This window comes from Marmota flaviventris, chromosome 15, assembly GCF_047511675.1.
Source record: "Marmota flaviventris isolate mMarFla1 chromosome 15, mMarFla1.hap1, whole genome shotgun sequence".
Taxonomy (NCBI): Eukaryota; Metazoa; Chordata; class Mammalia; order Rodentia; family Sciuridae; genus Marmota; species Marmota flaviventris.
The window spans coordinates 38,012,772-38,035,295 of record NC_092512.1 but is presented as its reverse complement, the minus strand read 5'-3'; the positions used below and the strand labels follow the sequence as shown (position 1 = coordinate 38,035,295).

General features: G+C 34.3%; 1 protein-coding gene across 1 annotated transcript in view; it reads right to left on the bottom strand.

The window, feature by feature from the left end:
• The window catches only part of Stk3 (serine/threonine kinase 3), a 324,266-nt gene that overhangs the window by 86,425 nt on the left and 215,317 nt on the right, over window positions 1–22,524 (bottom strand). Inside the window, exon 9 of the mRNA XM_071602220.1 lies at window positions 10,219–10,411. Within this exon, the coding sequence (XP_071458321.1) occupies window positions 10,219–10,411 (193 nt within the window). The remainder of the gene's footprint in view (window positions 1–10,218; window positions 10,412–22,524) is intronic.

Genomic DNA, 22,524 nt, shown 5'->3' with positions numbered 1-22,524 from the left:
CATTTTTTTTAGTTGTTGATGGACACAATGTCTTTAATTATTTATTTTTATGTGGTGCTGAGGATTGAATCCAGTGCCTCACATGGGCAAGGCAGGTGCTCTACTCCTGAGCCACAGCCCCAGCCCCCATTAATTTTTATTTTTGGATGACTTTATAACAAGATAATTTTACTCAAAATATGCCTATATATAATTTGCTATTCAAATGTATGTGCTTATCTCTAAATATTTTCCAATTGATTAACTTAAAACCTAGTATTAACATTTAGAATGTGTCTTTGTTATACACAAAGAAAGGTTAAAAAATAATTTTTAAAAAATTTATAAAGAGGAATAGATTAAAAGTTTGTTTTTAAAGCTAATGAGAGGGGGCAGCTGTAACTGCCCAGTAACATTTAACTATACAATACGAAATACATGCCACAGTGTACAGTTTAGTTTCCATGGAGATACATATTCACAGAAGTGGGACAGAGAGGATGATGTCTTAAACTTGCAATTTATTTAACAGAAAAAGAAAAAAAAAAAAAAAAAAAAAAAAAGGAATCCTGGGCCCTTCCATGGGAGAATGAAGCAGGAAATCTCAAGATAGTAACCACTGTCATATGTGATTGTGGTTGCTATGGCAAATACTTTTTTTAAACACAAGAAAGAATCGTCACATAATACTGACATCAATTTCTCAAACTGCAGTTAAGTTTTGATCCTAGCTTATAAAAATATATTTTACTCTGATAATCAATGTATTTTCAAAATTAGCCAGTTTCTCAAATTTGGCCCAATTCTTTCAACTTTCTTGCTTGTACAAAAAAAGTTAATAATAAAATAAGCACTACTCATTCCCTTTGTGCGGTGAAATTTTAAAGAAAATGGATGTTGTCCCATCTCCTTCATGAATTCCTTAAAACATTCCCAAGGATACTATATTGTGTGGAATACAATACCTTACAAAATATGCCAATCCATCCACAATTATTCATTAACTTTCCCAATTTGCAAGTTTTCTAAACAAGTGAAGTCTTCATGAAAATTTTAATATACAAAGAAATTTTAAAATACTTCAACAAAATGTAATTTCTTAGCATGATTATGGCAGACATTCAAGTGTAAAGAAAGAAATAGTAATTATAACATAAATATAATATGTACCAACACCAAAGATATTTATGAATATTCCTTAATTATTAATGTTCTTCTAAAAATATTTTAAGATATAGGTGTTCTACCTGACTAATGATCTTGGAAATTTTTCCTTTGTTCCCAAGAGTAAAGAGAATACATATTAAAAATCAGGATGTTAATAAAGAAGCTACTGACATCATCTTTTCCCCTAACTTCATCAGATCATATTTTAAAACAAAGGAGGATACATATGACAAGGAGAAGTTCCAGAGGCTAGTCAAAAAAGAGATTAAAAGCTTAGAAAATAATACCCGAACAAAGGTTAAAGGGACTGAAATTATCCAGTCAGGAAAAGAAAAGTCTGAAGAACAATTTAATAAATATCTGAGTATATTTGAAAGGTTCTTACACATAAAATAGTGACCAGCTGTTTTCCATCTCCAATGAGAGCAAAATAGAAGGAAACAGACAAATGGAAGTCCAGGATTTTAGTTAAATAAAAGGAGTGATTTCCTGTGTGAGTAATAAACATTAAAATGTTTTGCCTGTGTCTATAGAAGTCCTTTCTTCAGAGTTCTTTGCAAGAAAGAGATTTTCATGCACAAGAAGAACTAATATTTAAATGCTTTCCTGTGCTTTGAGGTAGTAAATCAGATACCCTACTAAGTCATACAATGATAGGACTAAACTGGGTCATACTTCATTAACCATCCCACAGACACAGGAACATAGAAGCGTGGACCATGTTGCATGCCTCCAAGGAGCTCCAACTCACTGTAGCCACACGGATGCTGGATAGCTAGTACTTCTGAAGAAGAAAACAAATGTTCCTAATTGCCTGAAAATACTATAGGTATTTGCATCCTGTTGCAAGAGGGACCTGTTTACTACTGACACTTTTACTGCCATGTCCCGGTAGGATTAATTTACTAGTTATATAAGAGTTTTTTGTTTGTTTGATTGTTTTTTCAGGAAGAATGGTAAGATCTCTAGGAGTAGAAGAAATATAATACTTCTTCCCACTCTTCTCCCCTTGGTGATTATTTCTTGGCACTGGACACTCTATCCCTTCTGATTTACTTGTTTAGCTCAAGACTTTGTAATCGTGGGGAAAAATTATTTCATGAACATTTCATACATTATACCTATGTATCTAATACTTTTTCTGAAATAGATTTTAGAAGAACTTGGAGAGGAAAAAAAGATTGACTAAGCAAATCATCAAACTTAGAAGTGGATGCCCAGGACAAACTGCACTGTGCCTAGGGACATTAGATAAACTAGGGAGCAGCAATATTCAATGGTCAGTCTTTCCTTCTTGGTGTCTCTCTTAAATCTTTCAAAATCAATCTATTATTTCCAGAAAAAACTCCTAAAAATGTAAAGAAGAATCCCATTTACTCTCTTTTACTAATTAAGTGAAACTGTCTCTATACATGCTAACCAAAATAAACTGATTTTTTTTTTTTTGTGGTGCTGAAAATTGAAACTATGGCTTTGCACACAGTAGGCAAGCTTCTACCACTAAGCTACATTAGTCCAACTTTTCATTTTATCTGAGATAGGGACTAAGTTACCCAGGCTAGCCTCAAACCTATAATCCTCCTGTCTCAGCCTCTTAAGTTGCTGGGATATTAGGTATGTGCCACCATGCCTGGCAACTGAGACATACTTTGTAAATCCCTATATATTATAGGTACACAAAAAGAAATTTAAAAAATGTATATCCAATTAAAATTTCTTAATCTAGCAATCAGTAATTAATAAACAGTTATAAAAAGTTAATGTCAGTAAAGAATATAAAGGCTAAATTTTACCAATTGTTTCTCCACCTTTTTTTTTTGTTGTTGTTGTTTTGGTACTTGGGATTGAATCCAAGGACCTTGTCATTTGGGCAACATCCCCAGCCCTTGTTTTTTAAATTTTTTTTATTTTTTATTTTATACTACATTTCCTAGAATTCCTTGTAACTTGTAAATCAAGTCCACTGCTTTAGCTCATGAAGATCTTTTAAGATCTTAGGACATTGCTAAGTTTTTGAGGCTGGCCTTGAACTTTCGATCTTTCTGCCTCAGCCTCCTTAGTTCCTGTGATTATAGGCGTACACCAGCATGCCAGACTCTCCACCTATTCTTAATACAAAAATTTATTACTTCACCATCAAGGTCCTTCTCTGTTCAGTGTGTTCCGGGGTGTCTCCATCATTGATAAATACTCCAAGTAGGTTCTAAATATAATGTGAGTTCTGGCCCCAGAGATTACAAAGTAGATGTTATTTCCTTGTACTAAGAAGTGGTTATCAGTCCTAGTTGTACCTCAGAAGTACTTTTAGAGTTTTTGCTGCTAATTGTTTAATTCAGGTTTTAAACAGAGATGCCCAGGCTCTGCTCCAACCTGTAAAACTAGCATCTCTGAAGGGGAACTGCTATGATATACATTTCTGAGGTTAGTTATTTTTTATCCAAGAGCAGAGTTCATCTTGTAAATCAAGTCCACTGCTTTAGCTCATGAAGATCTTTTAAGAATCTGATTCTATCTTATAATGTATTTTTATTTTGCTTCACTTCTTGTCATTTGCAATTCTGATGGACTTTCTCCTAGAGCTTCATCCAAGTATCTATAAAAAATGTTGAGCTAGCCAGGGCTGAGGCCTAGGCTCTGTGACACACTGTGAGAAACTTTTTCATTGAAAACAACTTATTTAACTCTGTGTTCGACAGAAATTTAGCAACCAAAGTCACTTACCTCTGATCAGCCTTCATACTATACAGGTTGGAAAGCTAAACAAATACTACATTTCCTAGAATTCCTTATAACTTAGAGTTCTGAGTAAATGCAAGAAAGTTAGCAAATAAGCAGAGGCCATATTATTTCAGTTATTTCCTCTGGTAAGCACAGTCAAAGGGACCTTGAGGTTTTTATATCAGTATTCCAGCATCTAGTCACCAGTTTCACAAGTGCTGAAAAGGGGCTAAAGTAGCTCTGGTAGCTTTCTAATCTCTGAATGGCAATGAGGTTGATTTCAATCTATGTTACTCCACTCACTAAGTGTCAATGACAGCCTCTGGATTGCAATTCCTGTTTGTGTCAGTCAGAGCAGCTCCATACAAGCTCACTTTTATAATTTTGTGGAGGTCAGTCCTACAAGCTTAGCCTATATAACCTTCTCCCTCAACCATTCCACTGATTTTGTTAACAAATATAGCTCTGACTTAAATCTATTATGATTAAAATACCTACAGGAGTTTCTATTTCCTCTAAAAAAAACAAAAACCCTTCTGACTGATATATGTACATTTGGGTGTTAACAGCTGGGTCAAGCTACATATGTCATTAACAGATATCATTAAAGACCTGTTGAAGAGTTTTCCTGGGTTCTAAGACACAACATCTATGCCCTGAATTTTCTCTGATCTAGTAGTGTAGCAATGATATTAAAAAAAGGACATTATATTATTCTGGCTTGATTTGTTTTTGGGAACCTATGCTAATTTATAATGATCCTGATCTTTCCTAAAGACTCACAGATGTTCTAGAATCCTCCAAAAGAGGAACATCCAGCTCACCAGCCGCTGAATAGTGATGTGATTTTCATGTCAAATCTGGGTCTGTATGCTGCTTCTGTCACTGATTTGCTAAGAAATCTTGAACAAGGTACTCAACATGGTAAATGGTGGTGAAGTACTATTTAACAGGATCTTTGTGAGGAATAAATGAGACCATGCATACAAAGTCCTAAGCACAATGCTTGGCCCGAAAGCAGGCCCTCAATTAATGATAGCTATAAGTTGAGAAATTCATTATTTTTCCCCTTTCCACACAAAAAAGGCAACTTTATTGTTGGTACTCTTCCCATCTGCTCAAAGAGATGTCAAATTTCACAAATAGTGGAATAGTCTCTCACCTAAAGTAATCTCAATATACATCATCAAATATACTCCTACTCAGGAGATGCCAGGTAAGCTGAGTACTGTCTGACAATGCCCTTGAGTTGTCACATCTCAAATCCCTCTTATTTATGTTTGCGCTACTCGGTTCATTTTGTAGGTCATAGTTCTTTACAGATTCTTTTCTGGCTAAAAGGATGTGGAACAAGGTATAGGAGGAGGCAGGAAGTGGTGGGAGCAAGAAACTACTACAAGAAGAGAAAATGGAGCTGTTCAATGGCTTAGTATCTACAGGTCTAGGAAAATCAGGCCTTTATCACTGCACAGGAAGCAAAGCTGGACACGGCTCTTCAGATGCTCCAGCTTCCCAAGTTGTTTTCAGGATAAATTGACAGGGTAAGTAGATGGGAGATGGCTTTTCACTGACCATCTACTACATTTAATGCTTTCTGCTTTATGTATTTACATAAATTCATACACACATGCATACATACACAGATATATACCACTAAAACTCAATAAAGATTAACTAATATATAATCAATGACCTGACTTCAGATTCCATTCTCTTTTCATTGTGCTACATCATTTGTTCAGAAAATATTTAATGAACATAAATATGCTAAATATTTTATTAGATATTGGAATAAAGTAGAAAAAAATAGATAACCACACAGAAGCAGGTGCTTACAATACTGTGTGATGAGTGTCATAAAAGCATGAGGTAAGATGGCAGCACATGGGAAGGGGTCCCATCCCTAACCTAGGGTCAGCTGAGAATCTCCTAACTGAGCCTAAGAAGATGAACTAGCCAGCCAAGGAAGCAGGAATCCAAAAAGAAGGATTAGGGCAGTGCGAATGCTCAAAGGTAAGAAAGAGCACTGTAACAGCCAAGAAGCTGAGGGAATAAAGAGACACAAGAGTAGAAAAGATAAGAGGGATCTGAGCAAGTACTGCATTTAACTCATGTTGGCCTTTAGCCTGAGAGCAACCAGAGTCACTGGAAGGCTATAAACAGCAGAGAGACGTGGTGAGATCTGCAGGGAGAGTAGGGAACCAACATGGAGGGCAATCCATTAAGAAGACTTACAAGTGAGAGTCTATGAGGACCTGCACTAGGAAATATAGCAGATGATAAGAAGAGGACTCATATTTACCAACTAGAATAATTGAGAGTTAATGTTAATACAATGAAGGGTAAAGGAAGAAAGAGAAATCAAGAATGACTCCAATATTTCTTATTTTAAAGTCCACATAAAAACACCCACACAGCATCTCTAGGATCTTATAAAAAAATATTTACCATTACCCTATGAAGTAGAAAAAAGGGTCATCTACTAAAACTAATGGCGGGGGATGGCAGGAAATTTAGAAGGTCTAAAATAGCCATTCTGCAAAACGAGAAAGAGTTGAGCAGAGAAACATAGACCTATGGGAAAGTCTTGAGGGCCTAAATGGGGCTGAAAGTCTTGAATCAGTGGCCTTCATCTATAGAGATTTGAGATTTTTCTCCAGTACCACTCAGAAACCAGTGTGAAGATGCAGAGAAGATGGACAAATAGATCAATTTTTCAGGAGGGCAAATAAGAAAGGCATTACGGCAGAGGAATTAAGGATAAAAGTAAGAGTGACTGAAAGAATGAAACACAGCCTCAAATTTGAACACAGAAGTGCAAGGTGAGTATGACAACAAAAAGAAAGCAGCTTTTAGAGGACTCCTGTGACAGCATTTCCCCAAATGTGTTTCTGAGACACTAATTACATATGATGTTAATCACTGAAATCCTCCTCATTAAAGTTTTTCATGGCTAAGTAACTTAAAGCCTGGGTAAATCTTTTGAACAGGTTTCCCTTCTACATTACTTGCACAGCATTTAATAAGCTAATAATATATTACCGTAGATCTCCAATAATATATCTTCAGGATAAATGTACACTTTCCAAAACTTCTGAATACTACAAATTGTTTATCTATATTTATTAGAGAATCTCAACTTAATATGTATCTTAATGAACACATTTTCAGAAGGTCTGCTCTATGAAATGAAAGGTATGCTTAACATAACATACCATACCATACCATAAGCCAGCATAACACTTTTAAAGGAAGAACTCTTTACCGGATAATAGCTTAATGAGGCAGGGGGTTTACCTGAAAATTCTTTTAGCTCTGAAAGCTTTACATCTTTAATGCTACTATAAGACAGTACCTAAAAGAGAAAGTTTGACTCTGACTATAATGTAATTACTATTCACCAATGAAACCAATATTCCAAGGACATCTATTCTTATGTGGCAAAGAACATTTGGATGACATTCTGACAAGGACAATACTTACCATCTGTTCGGGGAAACAACAACAACAACACACACACACACATACACAAACTTGGGTAAAGAGTATAGCTCTTTCTCACATATCAACAAGGTATTCCCTTCAGGGCAACTTTACGTCCTCCATAAAGACAGAGCTACAAGGCAAAAGGCCACAGACTTCTCTTTGCTGAAGCAACTACTCTCCCAGAATCACCACAATGAAATAATTTCCATTATCCCATCATTTTGCTAATAACAGATTCTTGACTTGATGCTAATGAAATCTTTTGGGATAAGAAGCTCTGAGAGTTGACTTCCTTAAATGACAACCAACGTGCTTATATCTTAGCATCAATCATTCAGAATTCCAACTGGCATGGGCCAATAGGGTAGAACATAATATACAAGGAAGAAGTAAAGATCCATGTGTAAATATTGGTAATGCCACATGGTAAAAGACCTCGGTTTCCAAGCTGATGCCTAGGCATTCCAAAGGGTAATGAACAGAAGAGTGGGAGTAGGAGGGAAAAACAAAGTCATCACTGCTGAAAACAGGTCTGGAATTCTTGGGACATAATTGCAGGGTAAATGCCTTTTTTATTTATTTGTTTATTTATTGTTGCTTTGATTGATGTGACATAAGCTGAGATCTCATATCAACTAATTAAAGCTTTAAGAAATATTTACATCATGAATAAAAATAAAACTAAAGTAGTTATGTGATTTCTGATTAAATAAATTTTTCTTCAAGGACACACTTGTTACTCTTTTTTTAGAAAAAAATTTTAGTTATATTTTGTTTATTTATTTATTTTATGTGGTGCTGAGGATCAAACTCAGTGCCTCGTATGTGCGAGGCAAGGGCTCTGCCACTGAGTCACAACCTCACCCCACATTTGTTACTCTTGCTATGCTACAGTATGACAACACTAGGGGTTAGTCTAGTATCACTTGATTTGATTTTGGAGAACATCAAAAATCCCACACCATGGAATGATGTCTTATCTATAGAAATACAAAATACAGATAGTTGGCCCAGGGATTTAAAACTTGCTGAGGCATATAAAACAACTGCAGCTGCATAAAACAGTATCTGCTCAACTTAAAAATGGGCTTTCAATAAAATCTTTATGTGACAAAAGTCACACCTATGTATTATCATCAAATTATAATATGTTGATTTCTGTAGTTGTCATAGCTACACATCACAACATGAATTTTGTGGAAATCTGTGGTGTGATTTTAAAGTATGATGCTTGACAAATCATCATCACTATTTTCTTGAAATATAATAACTTAACATAAATGAGATTCCATGAAGACTCATTTTTTATCCACTGTACATATGCTGATGTTGAACTACAACTACATGAAAGCTGTTTATATAGTTTTTTAGGAAGCTCTGGAGTTCATTAGATATAATAAAGCACTCCAGATCTTCTAACTTATATGCTAAAAATCCTGTGTTTTGATTGAAAGAATTTTATCAGTTGCAGAAAAGTATGCTGTATGCTGATGGGAAATATGTTAACTACCTTAACAAAGGGTATTTTTGATCTACAGGACATATGACTTGTACCCAAACACCAATGGCTTTGGAGGCCACAAGAACATCTTTATGCATTTGAGTTTGATATGTTATGGATGCAGAAGGTCTGTTCTATTCAGAAGACCAGCTAGAAATTTTGGAAAATCAAAGATTTAGGCTGTTTTCCAGGGCAAAGTAGTAGATTTACAAGTGGTAGGAGATAGAAAATTTATAAACTTCACCATTCTTCTAGGATTAACAATCTGTTTGCATTTCATGCTTCATGATTTTCCCCTTCAAAGTATGCAATCACAATGTGAAGAAAGCAGCAGAGTGAGGCTAATAACTTAAAGCTATGAGGCAGGACCTCAGAGAGGTAACAGCAACGTAGAGGCAGTAGCAAAGAGAAAGGGGTGGGCAAAAAGAAAATAAAAATGTCAAGAGAGGAAATTCCAATATTCATTTTGCAGTTCCATCTGATTATTTATAACTTTCTAGGCTCTATGATGGCAGCAATCATGTAATCCTGCTTTCCTACCATTTAGAAGCAAAGCTGTATAGAAGAAAACATCTAGTGCTTAGACTTCAACATTAACCACATAGGACGAGGGTAGCAGGAGGAAAAGAAGAAAAAGGTCAGGAGAGATGAAGAGATAATTATCTGTTTCTACCTATGACTGTGAAATCACAATGTTCTGCCTGCACTGTTAACTGTAGTATCTTCAAAAACTTTTTTTAAAACTTATTTTAAGAAAGAAATGCTAGTCCATGGAAGATCCCCTATCTTTATCATTCTGTAAGCGACAGAGGTCAGAGAGAACGATTTAACCAGCATTTCAGCCCCTGCAGTACCCTTGGCATTGCACCTCAAACACAAATGATAAGCAGCAGTAAATATGCATGGAATGGAACTTTCTCTATGAGCACCCCTGTCTCCTGATACTTCCTGCTAGTGTTTCTTATTTTCTTACTTCATCTCTCATTTCTTTCTATAGTACTCCCGTCTCTGTGGCTTAACTGCTAATTTGACAACATGAAATAATATTATGCTGTACTTATTGGAACAGAATTTTAGGTTTACTTTTTTAATTGGAAAAGTAAATGTTAGGAACACTATCTTCTTTTTTTCTAGAATACAAATCAAATTATGGCTAGCAACTTTCAACAGAAAAAAAATTTGATAATCCTAAGTTAAAAATGCATTCCTTTGTGCTATATTAAAATAAAAAAATTCTTTTTTTTAAACTGTGAAAATCAAGAAACAAAATTTTCCATATCTGGCTCTAAAAATTAATACAGAACTACCCTGGTTCCTTGAACACTTTCAAAAGAGAAAACTAATATTCAATGGGAAAAGCCACATACTTTTCATAGTTCCATCTTCTTCTTCCTCGTCCTCACTGTTTATAACCATGGTCCCCAGGTCAGACTCTAACATCGTACTGTTATGTTCAATCATGGTCTGGGCTCCTTCACTCATTGTGCTCGTAGCCCGCATTGTGCCCACACTTTCTGAACTAGTCTTCACCATGGTGTGGGAATCCAGCTCATCTTCATCCTGCAAGCAAATCACCATAGTGAAGAAAGACTTCTCTAAAACAGCTGCATTTCTTAATTCTTAACAAGAGTACACATATATTACATCTTTACTAATGATAAAAATACTACTATTACAATTAATCTTAAGGTAAACATACACAAATGTTATTTAAAAGTATGAAAAATAATCTAAGGTTTTCAGTAATTAAAACTCAAGGAAAACCAGGTGCATACCCCTATAATCCCAGTGACTCTTAGGATGCTGAGACAGAAGGATCACAAGTTTGAGGCCAGCCTCAGCAACTTAGTGAGACCCTGACTCAAATAAAGAAAAACAAAACAAAAACCTTAAACAACAAAAACTGTTTTATGAAACAGAAGACTGTTAGATGCTTTTGAAATAAGAATTAAGATAGGTAAATCATCAACAAATACATAAAAAAGGTGACAAAGTAAATAAGCATACAAAAGAGAACACCTTTAAGATTAAACATGTTGGCACCTTCTTTTCTAATAAGCATAATAACGTTTATAACTTCTACAATAGCCATTAGCTTTTTCTCTTAAATTGTGGTAAAATATACATATAAAATATACCATTTTACAGATCTTTAAATGTCTAGTTCGGTGGCATTAAGTACATTCTCAATGTTGTATAACCATCACCACTACACATTTCCAGAACTTCTTCTTCATCTCATTTAGAAATTGTGTATGTACCCAATAAACAATAATTCCTCATTCCCCACTTTCCCCAATGCCTGGTACCATACTTTCTTTCCCTATGAATTCGCCTTTTCTATATACCTCAAACAAGTAGAATCATACAATATATATACTCTTTTGTGTCGGGCTAATTTCACTTAGTATATGGATATCAAGATTAATCCATGTAGTACCATGTGTTAGAACTTCGCTCTATTTTAAGACTGAATAATATACCATTGTATGTACTTTAAACATTTTATTTTCCCTTTCATTTGTCGATGGATATTTGGTTTGTTTATAACTTTTGGCTATTGTGAATAATGTTGTAACAAACTCTGGTGTACAAATATCTGTTTGAGTCCCTGCTTTCAGATAGACTGCTTAGTAACTCTGTTTCATTTTTTGAGGAATCACCAAATTGTTTTCCACAGTACCTATACCATTTTACATTTCCACCAGTGATGCCTAAGTGTTTTTTGTCAGCTTTTTTGCTACTATGACCAAAGACCTGACAAAAACAAGGAAAAGTTTATTTGAGGTTCAGTTTCAGAGGTCTCAGTTCATAGATGACCAATTTCATTGCTTTGGACACAAAATGAGGCAGAACATCAAGATGCAAGGGTATGGCAGAAGAAAGTACCTTAGGATATGACACCAGGAAGAAGAGAGAACTCTTGCTCACCAGGGACAAAATATGTACCCCAAAGGCACACCACCTCGCAATGACTCACCTGTTCCATCCACACACTACGTGTCTACAGTTACAACCCAATTAATCCCTACTAGGGAATTAATGCATTGATTGGATTAAAATTCTCATAAACCAATCATTTTACTTCTAAACTTTCTTGCATTATCTCACACATGAACTTCTGGGGGACACTTTGACTAAGCCATAATACTAGATTTCCAATTTCTTTACATCCTTGCCAACACATTCTTTTTCATTTTTAAAAATAACAGCTATCTTAATGAATATGAAGTGAAATCTTGCTGTGATTTGATTCGTACTTTCTTAATGTGCAGTGATACTGAGTTATCTTTCACATACTTAGTAGTCATTTGTATATTTTCTTTAGAAAAATGTTTACCAAGTCCTTTGCCCATTATTTTCAAATAAAGTTTTGGTTTTTGTCATTGTAGAGTTGTTATACATTCTGGAATTTTGAAATTATGCATTCTAGATATTAACCTCTTATCAGATTGACATCTAAAACTCAATTCCACTCTTTGCCTTTTCTTGGCCATTGTGGTATATGTGCTTGATTCTGTTCCTTACCATATCCTCTCACAAGACTTTCAGGATTAAGTGATTTCTGTCCAAGAAAAAAAGCAAAATTGTCCTATTTCCAATGAATTTGAATGAAAGAGGAGACACAGGAGGAGAACCAAGCTGGGTCTACGAAGAATCATACCATGTGGGGCTGGGGTTGTGGCTCAGCAGTAGAGCACTCACCTAATACGTGCGAGATGCTGGGTTCAATCCTCAGCACCGCATTAAAATAAATAAAATAAAGGTATTATGTCCAACTACAACTAAAAAATATATATTTAAAAGAATCATACCATGAAATGGCACACATATCTATGCTGCATCTGGGTTATGATCATCTCATTACATCAAGCTGAAAAATGTCACCACTGGGTAGTGGGCATATTTAACTGCAGATTTGATCCTTTTTAGTTATGAAAGTTCTATAGTACTGGTTTTGGTTGGTTCAGTAATAAATATGTGGAGTTTAAAAAAATATCTCCACCACATTCTCAAATTGAATATTATTCCTTCCATTGCTCTACTCCTTTCTGTCTGCCTCAGTTCCTAACAGTTACCACCACAAAACACAGTAATTTTCACTAGCTTCACAAAAGAAATACTTCAATATATTCTTTTATTCATTCTGTTTTACTCCTCTATATAGTTAATATGTTCTCTTTCATTCATCTCCTCTTCCATTCCCATGACAGGTGGTATATGCATCATTGTCTTATACCTGGGTTACTACAGGTGATACCTCCTGACTGAAGACTCTTCTATCTAACCTTCTACAATCAGGCAGATTGTTAGTTCAAATCTCATCTCAAATCACTTGCTAGACATCAGACCTTTTGACAAACTATTTAAATTCTCTGATCTTTAGATTCTTCCATTGGTGTTATGATGACTAAATGAAAAAAGGTATGCAAAATGTCTGTATACTACCTGGAAAAGAGTACTTTCAAACTGTCCTCAAAGTACACATCACTACACAAATCTTTCCTGAATATTTGTATCACAATATTCTCCTACTGAAGAATCTATAATGACTCCCAGTCCTTGCCCACAGTAAAGCTAAATATTTCTGCCTAGGTTTTAATGTTCTCTGTTTTTATCTCATTCTTCCTCACTATTTTCCCAATATTCATATATCCCCACATTCAAGCAGGCTGAACTTGACTGAATTTTCCTATATCATAATCCATGTCATGCTATGTTCATTAAGATTTCCTCTTTGCTCATGTCCTCTTTACCCAAAATGTCCTTTCCTCTAAACACTTAAGAAAACCTACGTATCATGTATCTATTACCTCTATGACTAATCCAGTTTTTGCTAGTTTTCTTCTTCTCCAAACTTCTGCAGAACTTACAACATGCATCACATACTTTTGCATTTAAATTTATGATCTCTTGTTTTATAAAATGTTTTACAAATATAAGTATCATATGAACAATAATGTCTTATAATACTTCTCAATCCACTGAAGTGTTTCATTCTGTATTCAAACAGTGACCATTCAATATACTTTTATTTTTTAAAAAATCTTTCTAGTTGGAAAAAAGTTAGTTCTACCTCTCATTTCATATTTGAAAAAACTAAGGGCCACAGAAAGTAAGAGAGTTCTCTAAAGTCACATATGCTTAAAAGCAGTGCTGGAATGAAGAAAAAAGTTCTTTAATTTCTTAACCTATTATTCCACCACATATGTGTACTTTACTTACATTTAAATTTTTATCTGCTTAAATGCTTCGGTTAGTGATGCTGGCTTACAATGTTAACAGCTCCTATTCTCAGAGTCCCATACAAATTATTCAGTCCATCCTAGTCCAGGCCACCATCTTCACTCATTTGGACTATTATTAGAATAGCCTCCTGTTTTCACCATTTCCATTCTTGCCTTTCTTAGCCTCACATACAACAGACAGATTGAGCCTTCTGAAATATAAATCTCATCATATTATTCTCTTGGTGCAAATTCTGCATTTGGCCTTTCATTACATTAAGAATATAATTCAATATCTTTATCATGGCTAAATGTGATCTGGCCTAGTAACATCTGCCAATCCCATCTCTTATCACATTCCTTCTTGCTCACCAAGGTATAGTTACTGGCCTCCTTACTGTTTCTTGATCATGCAATTAAATACTCTTTGAGTCTTTAAACTGGCTGATCTCTCAGACTGAAATGCTCTTTTATAAGACAGTTTGATAATTTATTTAACTGAGGTCTCTATCTGTCAAATCCTTGGTGAGAATTTCTGTGACTTTCAATTAAAACTAAAGCCTCCATCATTCTCTGTTCTTTTATTCTTTTGTGTTCTTCACAGTCTGTACCTTGCCTTCTTTACCTCTAGAATTTAATTCTGATGAAGGCAAGAGAATTTTTTAAAATTTTGAATTCCCACTGCTAAAATACCTAGTACACAATAGATACTTGACAAATATTTATTTATTGAATGAGTTAAATTGTATTTTAACTTACTAATACATTCAATGAGTACTTATACATTTGTAACATCTCAAGTAGTGAACAAAGCATTGGAGATACAAAGATAAGTTAAGACAGTTTTGTTTCACTTTGTTTTTTATGTTTGAGTCAAGGAGAATTCTTCTGGCATGTGAACAATAAACTACAGAATAATCTTTTAAGTGCTATAAGAAGTGTTGACAGTACAATGGAAAATCCAATAATACATTCATTAATTCTGCCTTTAAAAAGTGAAAAAGGCCTCACAAAGAAGGTTGCCCTTGAGTTGTCTTTTTTCCTTAAACATTTTTAAAATTTTTGATTCACATGTAATAAGTGTACACATTTATGGAACATGGTGTGATATTTCAATACTTTCATACAACATGTACTGGTAATCAGGGTAATTAATGTTTCCATCTCCTTATCATTACTTTGGGTTTGGATATTTTGAGCTTCTCTCTTCTAGTTAGTAAACATACACATAAAACATAAACATAGATTTGGGTGGAGTATTTTATATTACAACTACTTTTTATATCAAAATGACAAAAACATAGTTTCTCAGCTCAATATCCCACAAATGAATTAGATGTCACCACATTCCTGTGGTATCTTGTGCTTAGGTTCATCATACACTTATTACCTCATGCTGTAACTGTCTAAATACTTGACTTGTCTGAATTTCCCATTAGACTCTAAAATCTGTAAAGAGCAGTAACCATATTTTAAAAAGTTATTCCTGATAGCCAACTCAAAGTATTATTCTCATTATGTATTTATTGAATGAATGTTAAGTTTTTCAAAATGAGGTAGTCCCAAAACACAGAACTAAGGACAATGTTATGTGAAGTTCTAGTGATACCATTTTATTTAAACTAATTGCAATAAACATAAAATGACAATCGAAGAAACTTTGGGAAGAGATTGCTAGTAACTAAAATTATTTGGTTGATCATTTAATAATGATAAACATAGATACCATCAATAAATTAGAAGCACTACAGTAAAGCTCTACATTTTTATAGGCTACTCCCGTTTAATTCTCTTATTAACCCCATGAGGTATTATTATCTCTCTTAAACTAATGATAAACCTGAAGTGCAAATAGGTTTACAAATTTGCCCAAGGTCATACAAGAAATAAATAGAGAAGAATTCTAAAAAGGTCTTTCTGATGGTAAAACTCAAGATATACTTCCAATTATGTAAGGCTTTTAAATATAAATAGCATTTCAAGTCCAATCTAATTTATATCACATGTTTTCTAGAGCATCTTTCATTTTGCTAAACTGAGATGAAGAAAATGGCATACACAAAACACTGATTTGCATGTGGTCAGTTAAATTTTTTTAAAGGTTGGGGTTTATTCTTTCCAGTTAACTACACCGAGGACACAGGGAAAAGCTGATTTTCTATCAATTCCTTTTAAAAATTTACTTCTTTAACATTTTATCATGGTTGCAACCAGTTTATTCCCAAAATAATCTATTTTTTATATGTATGAGTCATTTGTCTCTTATTTCTTTTTTTTTTGGGGGGGGGATGATAAATTAATGCTGTTTATTTACTTCTGTTTTATTTTTTTCATTTTCTTTGTCTCTTATTCTTTTAAGATTTAATGCTGTGACCAGTGGAAATGTAACACCTAGTTGGTCTGAAATAGCCTATAGGAAGGCTAAAAATCCTATGTTAGAGCTGAATGGATAGAACAATGAAGAATAATGAAACTTGTACCTCTAAATTCATGCAACTATCTCAGATGATCTATAAATTGTAAAAACACTGATCAAGTTTGGATGGTCCTTATTGCAGGGATAGTCCTTATTGCAGATTATTCTCATACAAATAATCACTTTGCAGAAGAATGCCAATCAATTTACAAATTGACAGTCAAAAATAGCAATAGAAAAATCATGATACTCAATTCACTAATGAGAGGGTGGCACCTAAACAATAATTAATGTAGTACAAATGAAATGAGAAGTAATTTATTATGAAATTAGAAAATTCAAACATTAATAACTTGGTGATGGTGTTAGAAACGTTTCAGCAACATTTTTTTAAAGAAATTATTAATTCTAGACTTAGTCTTGATGTTTTAGAGCACTATTAAAATTTTGGTACCTTTTATATTTTTATAACAGAAAATTTATTTATAATTTTTTTTCAAAATTACATTTTACTTATATGTAGTCTGTTATTCCTCGGGTGAAGAAAAGCAGAAGAAAAACATGTTGATACTTTATAGAAAAAGGTCTGCAAAACAGATGCTTCCCCACTGCAGAAAGCAGCCAGTTTCAGTAAGGAATACAATAGCATTTTCAATCAGTGGCCATCATGTGCCAGGAATGCAAAACAGAGTACTGATGATAATCCAGCTTATGAATCATAATATCCACATGGAATACAAATATTTGAAAACATTATTAGGAAATCCTACCCCTCTGCTAAGACAGATTTATGCTGAGAAATAATCAGAGACCTTGCATTAGGAATCTTCACATTTGCCATACCTACTACCTTAAAGGAATCTGTAAATCTTCAGCAAATGAATGATTTTAAGGCTACTCACTCAAACATTTTAAAAAGGATTTGTCACCTGTAACACTACTAAAATATTTAGGCTGCTCCTTTTCTCCTTAGTTATATAGATAGACTAATTGCAAATATTTGAATAATTTTATTTCTCAAAGGATCTGAAACAATCCTTTATTGCAAATAAAATCACATGACATTACAGCATTACTTTTATAGCAGAGATCATAATGACTTTTATTCAGATGGACAATGCTCATGAGTATGAATTCTACTTCAACATGAAAAAAAAAAACATTCTTCAGGAGTAAAACAAGCGTGTAAGATTTATTTTTAATACCTCTTGAAGATGCTAATGAAATAGCAAATAATGTAAAAACATAAATGCACGAATGAGCTTTCAAGATAGTAAGGGAGACCCCCCAGGTACACAGAATATATACAGCCATGACAATACGATAAATCTGACCTTAAGGCTGCCCCTAGAGGCATGTCATAATTAGAATAAAAGATTTTGGTTTAATAAGGTTTATAATTTGGTGGATAAAGAGGAAAAGAGGTCTTTGGGTTTTCTTCAAAGTAGAACCACTGCAGGAAGTCAGGAATCTTAATGCTCTATATCCTTAGTGGAAGGGTAAATGAGGAAAAATTTAACCACAGGCAAAGGACATGACAAGTCTCACCTGAGTTAAGGGTAAGGTGAGGGTTAGGAAGCCATCCTTTAGAATTTACAACCATGTGTTTGGCTTTCAATTTCACATTACCCACTTGGTTTGTGGAATTTCATATTCAGAAATTAACTTAATGCAGTCTCAGTACATGTTATGGTTTGGATGTGAGGTGTCCCCCAAAAGCTCACGTGTGAGACAGTGCAAGAAAGTTCAGAGGAGAAATGGCTAGGTTGTAAGAGTCTTAACCCATTTTGAGTTTGAGTTTTGTGCCTGGTGAGAGATAAGGGTTTAATGTCATTTTGTTGCATATGGGTTTCCAGTTTCCCAGCACCATTGTTGAAGAGGCTATCTTTTCTCCAATGCATGTTCTTGGCACCTTTGTCTAATAAAAGATAATTGTAGTTTTGTGGGTTAATCTCTGTGTCCTCTATCCTGTACCATTTATTGGTCTACCAGACTGTTTTGGTACCAATATCATGCTGTTTTTGTTACTATTGCTCTGTAGTATAGTTTAAGTTCAAGTTCTGGTATAGTGATGCCACCTGTTTCACTCTTCCTGCTAAGGATTGCTTTAGCTATTCTGGGTCTCTTATTTTTCCAGATGAATTTCATGATTGCTTTTTCTATTTCTATGAAGAATGCTATTGGGATTTTGATCAGAATTGCATTAAATCTGTTTTTGGTAGTATGGTCATTTTGATAATATCAATTCTGCCTATCCAAGAGCAAAGTAGATCTTTTTCCATCTTCTAAGGTCTTCTTTGATTCCTTCTTTAGGGTTCTGTAGTTTTCGTTGCATAGATCTTTCACCTCTTTCATTAAGTTGATTCCCAAGTATTTTTTTTTTTTTTGAGGCTATTGTAAATGGGGTGGTTTTCCTCATTTCCCTCTCAGAGGATTTGTCACTGATGTACAGAAATGCCTTTGATTTATGGGTGTTGATTTTATATCCTGCTACTTTGCTGAATTCATTTACTAGTTCTAGAAGTTTTCTGGTGAAGTTTTTTGGGTCTTCTAGATATCATATTGTCAGCAAATAGTGCTAATTTAAGTTCTTCTTTTCCTATACATACCCCTTTAATTTCTTTCATCTAATTGCTCTGGCTAGTGTTTCAAGAACTATGTTAAATAGAAGTGGTGAAAGAGGGCATCCCTGTCTTGTTCCAGTTTTCAGAGGGAATGCCTTCAATTTTTCTCCATTTAGAATGGTGTTGGCCTGGGGCTTAGCACAGATAGCCTTTATGATGTTGACATATGTTCCTGTTATCCCTAGTTTTTCTAGTGTTTTGAACATGAAGGGATGCTGTATTTTGTCAAATGCTTTTTCTGTATTTATTAAGATGATCATGTGATTCTTATTGAGTCTATTGATGTGATTAATTACATTTATTGATTTCAGTATGTTGAACCAACCTTGTATCCCTTGGATGAATCCCACTTGATCTTGGTGCTCAATCTTTTTGATATGTTTTTGTATTCAATTTGCCAGAATTTTACTGAGAATTTTTGTATCTATGTTTACTAGAGATATTGGTCTTAAGTTTTCTTTTTTTGATGTGTCTTCTCCTGATTTTGGAATCAGGGTGATATTGGCCTCATAGAATGAGTTTGGAAGTAATTCTGCTGTCATTTTATATTTTTTAAAAAATCAATAAAAATATAAATGAATAATAAAAAAGAGTCTTAACCCAATTAGTGATTTAATGCATGACAGGGATTAACTGAGTGGTAAATGAAGTGGTAAGGTGTGACTAGAGGAGGTGGGAATTGGAGGGTGGCTTTGAATATATATTTGTATCTGGGAAGAGGACTCTCTGCTTTCTAATTACCATGTGAACTGGTTCCCTCTGCCACACTCTTCCACATCATATCCTGCCTCACCTTGAACCAGCCACTTATGGACTGAGACCTCTGAAACCATGAGCCCTTAAATAAACTTTTCCTCCTCTACAATCATGCTGGTTGGGTCCTTTAGTCACAGCAGCAAAAAAGCTGACTAAAACAGTATGGTAACACCACAAATGACTGATACAAACAAATGCAAATACATCCTAGAGGAATTCATTTATATTGAACCCTCACACTAGAGATGACATTATTTTATGAGATAAAATACAGACACACAAAAGCTCACAATCCCAAAGACAAATACGTGAATAAACATGCTACTGAGAAGAGCCAAAAATAATGAACACGAGAATTAAGACACCCTTGTCCCTTAGAATTAAGTTAGGATCCTTAGAAAGCTGGATCATAGTACAAAAACAGATGAGAGGCACAAAAGTAGAAATATTCTGGCTAGAATGAAAAGCAATAAGGGATGGTCTATAGCTTACAGAATGCTTTAAACAGCAGAAACCTAAATAAGTTGCTTGGCAGAGAAGTGACAGGAACTATGGAAATTAAAGGATGAACTGGTGAGGAACAGGACTAAAAAAGGAGTCTGGAATCAGAAAGCTATTACTGAAAGCTGGGCATAATGACACATGCCTATAATCCCAGTGGCTTGGGAGGCTGAGGCAGGAGGATCTCAAGTTCAAAGCCAGCCTGGGCAACTTGGTGAGATCCTGTCTCTAAATAAAATATTTAAAAACAGCTAGAGATGTGTGTCAGTGGTTGAGTGCCCCTGGGTTCAATCCCTGGGATCCCCATCCCCCAAAAAAGCTGTTACTAAAATCCAGATTCCAGGTTAATTAGAATCTATACTAAAAAAGGGTCCTATAGCAACTGAAATGCCAAGTCAAATCTGAATGAAATCATGGGGGAAAAAACCCCAACATATTCTAGAAACTTTCCAACAGTAAGACATAATAGAAAATAGCTACAATATTCTGGACCAAGAGACCAAATATTCTAAAGAGAAAGCTGTTAAAAGATGCTGATTTAAATAAATTAAGACAAAACAAAATAGATGACTCTTATTTTGAAAACCAAAATATGCCTTAATGGACTTCTCCACTTCAGGGCATGATGAAGGAAACAAAACTAACTATTTATGGCAAATGAGTCAATGAAGAAGTCAACAAAGCATGTGCAGTGCAACTTCAAGGAGATAAGCATAAAACAGGAAAACCATGGCAGAAATCTTTCACTCCACTCCCTGTACATAACTGAATTTGGTGGCTGGTGATTACTTAAGAATAACACATGTACATTTTAATCATTACTTGAGTTAGAAAAGGCAAAAAAATTAAAGAACTCTATTTCATATTTGCCTCAATGTCTCCAATCATAGAAAAGTCCTATTAATTCTTTCTTATAGCAAGATAAAACTACTTAAGTGACCCAACAGAGAATTATGAGCAAATTTCACTTCCAAATACAGTTAAGGATTGCACTTACTCCATTGTCTTTGTTATAATATATAAGGTTGTATCTGTTTGTTCTTTCTGTACCAGTGAAATGATCCAGAGTAGGATCAACTGGTTAAATCCGGTCTCATCATTACCATGTTCAACCTAACTGAGATAAGAACTACTGAGAAAACAAACAAACAAACAAAAAAAGGTTCTCTTTCACAGAGCTGCCCTCAAGCACCACTTCCATATCTGACAGGCACACACACACACAAAGTAACAAACAATTATTCAACCACTTAAAATGACTAAGATTTTCAGTATCTAAAAATCTGCACAAAGAATGAAATTTCTTCTCACTGCTATAAGTAGGTGGTCCATCCATTTCACTACAAAACCATCATAATAGCTTATACAGCTGCTGTCTTTGACATACCTGTCCTTAACAAACAGAAATTTCATGGATCCTAACTTTTTGCATGTTCACAAGCATGTTTTAAAGTTACATCAAAGCATTTAGGATCTCCAAGAGTCATAAAAGACTTATTCATCAGTACAACACGCCTAAATGGTGAGAAGGCGTGTGGGCAGGACTTCAGAGGCACCATGATGCAAGACTGAACAAGTTCTTGGCATTATACTAAAAATTTCCAAACAAAATATTATCTTCCATTCCCTATGCACAACACAGATGTACAACAGAGTAGATTAAGAGGTAAAAGCAACCTTAACCATGACTTTTTAATTTTTTTTCTCTCCAAGCCAAAAGCATGTCAAAAGATTAACAAAATATAAAGGAGACTGTAAATCAAATATTTTAGAATAAGAGTAACACCTTTAAAAGTTATTATGTTGTTACAAGCAGTTCATTAAAAGTCCACAAGAGGGCACCAAAGACAAAAGACTAAAATTCTATTAACTGGAGATTTAGACAAATAGGCTCATAAAAACAGGTCAAAATATTTACTAATATTAATATTTTTTGTAACCAAATTGGTGACCACTTATATTTTTAAATTTGAGATATTTAGAATACTTTAACTACCTTCATATCATTATATTTTTTAAAAAGCAGTTATATTTTATAAGAGTGATATTTATGTTTCTTCAGGTCAATGAAAATCATATAAATTTGGTAATTTCCACAATGACTTGCACATAATCCCTGAAGCTCAATGAGCAGCTGTTGAGGCCACA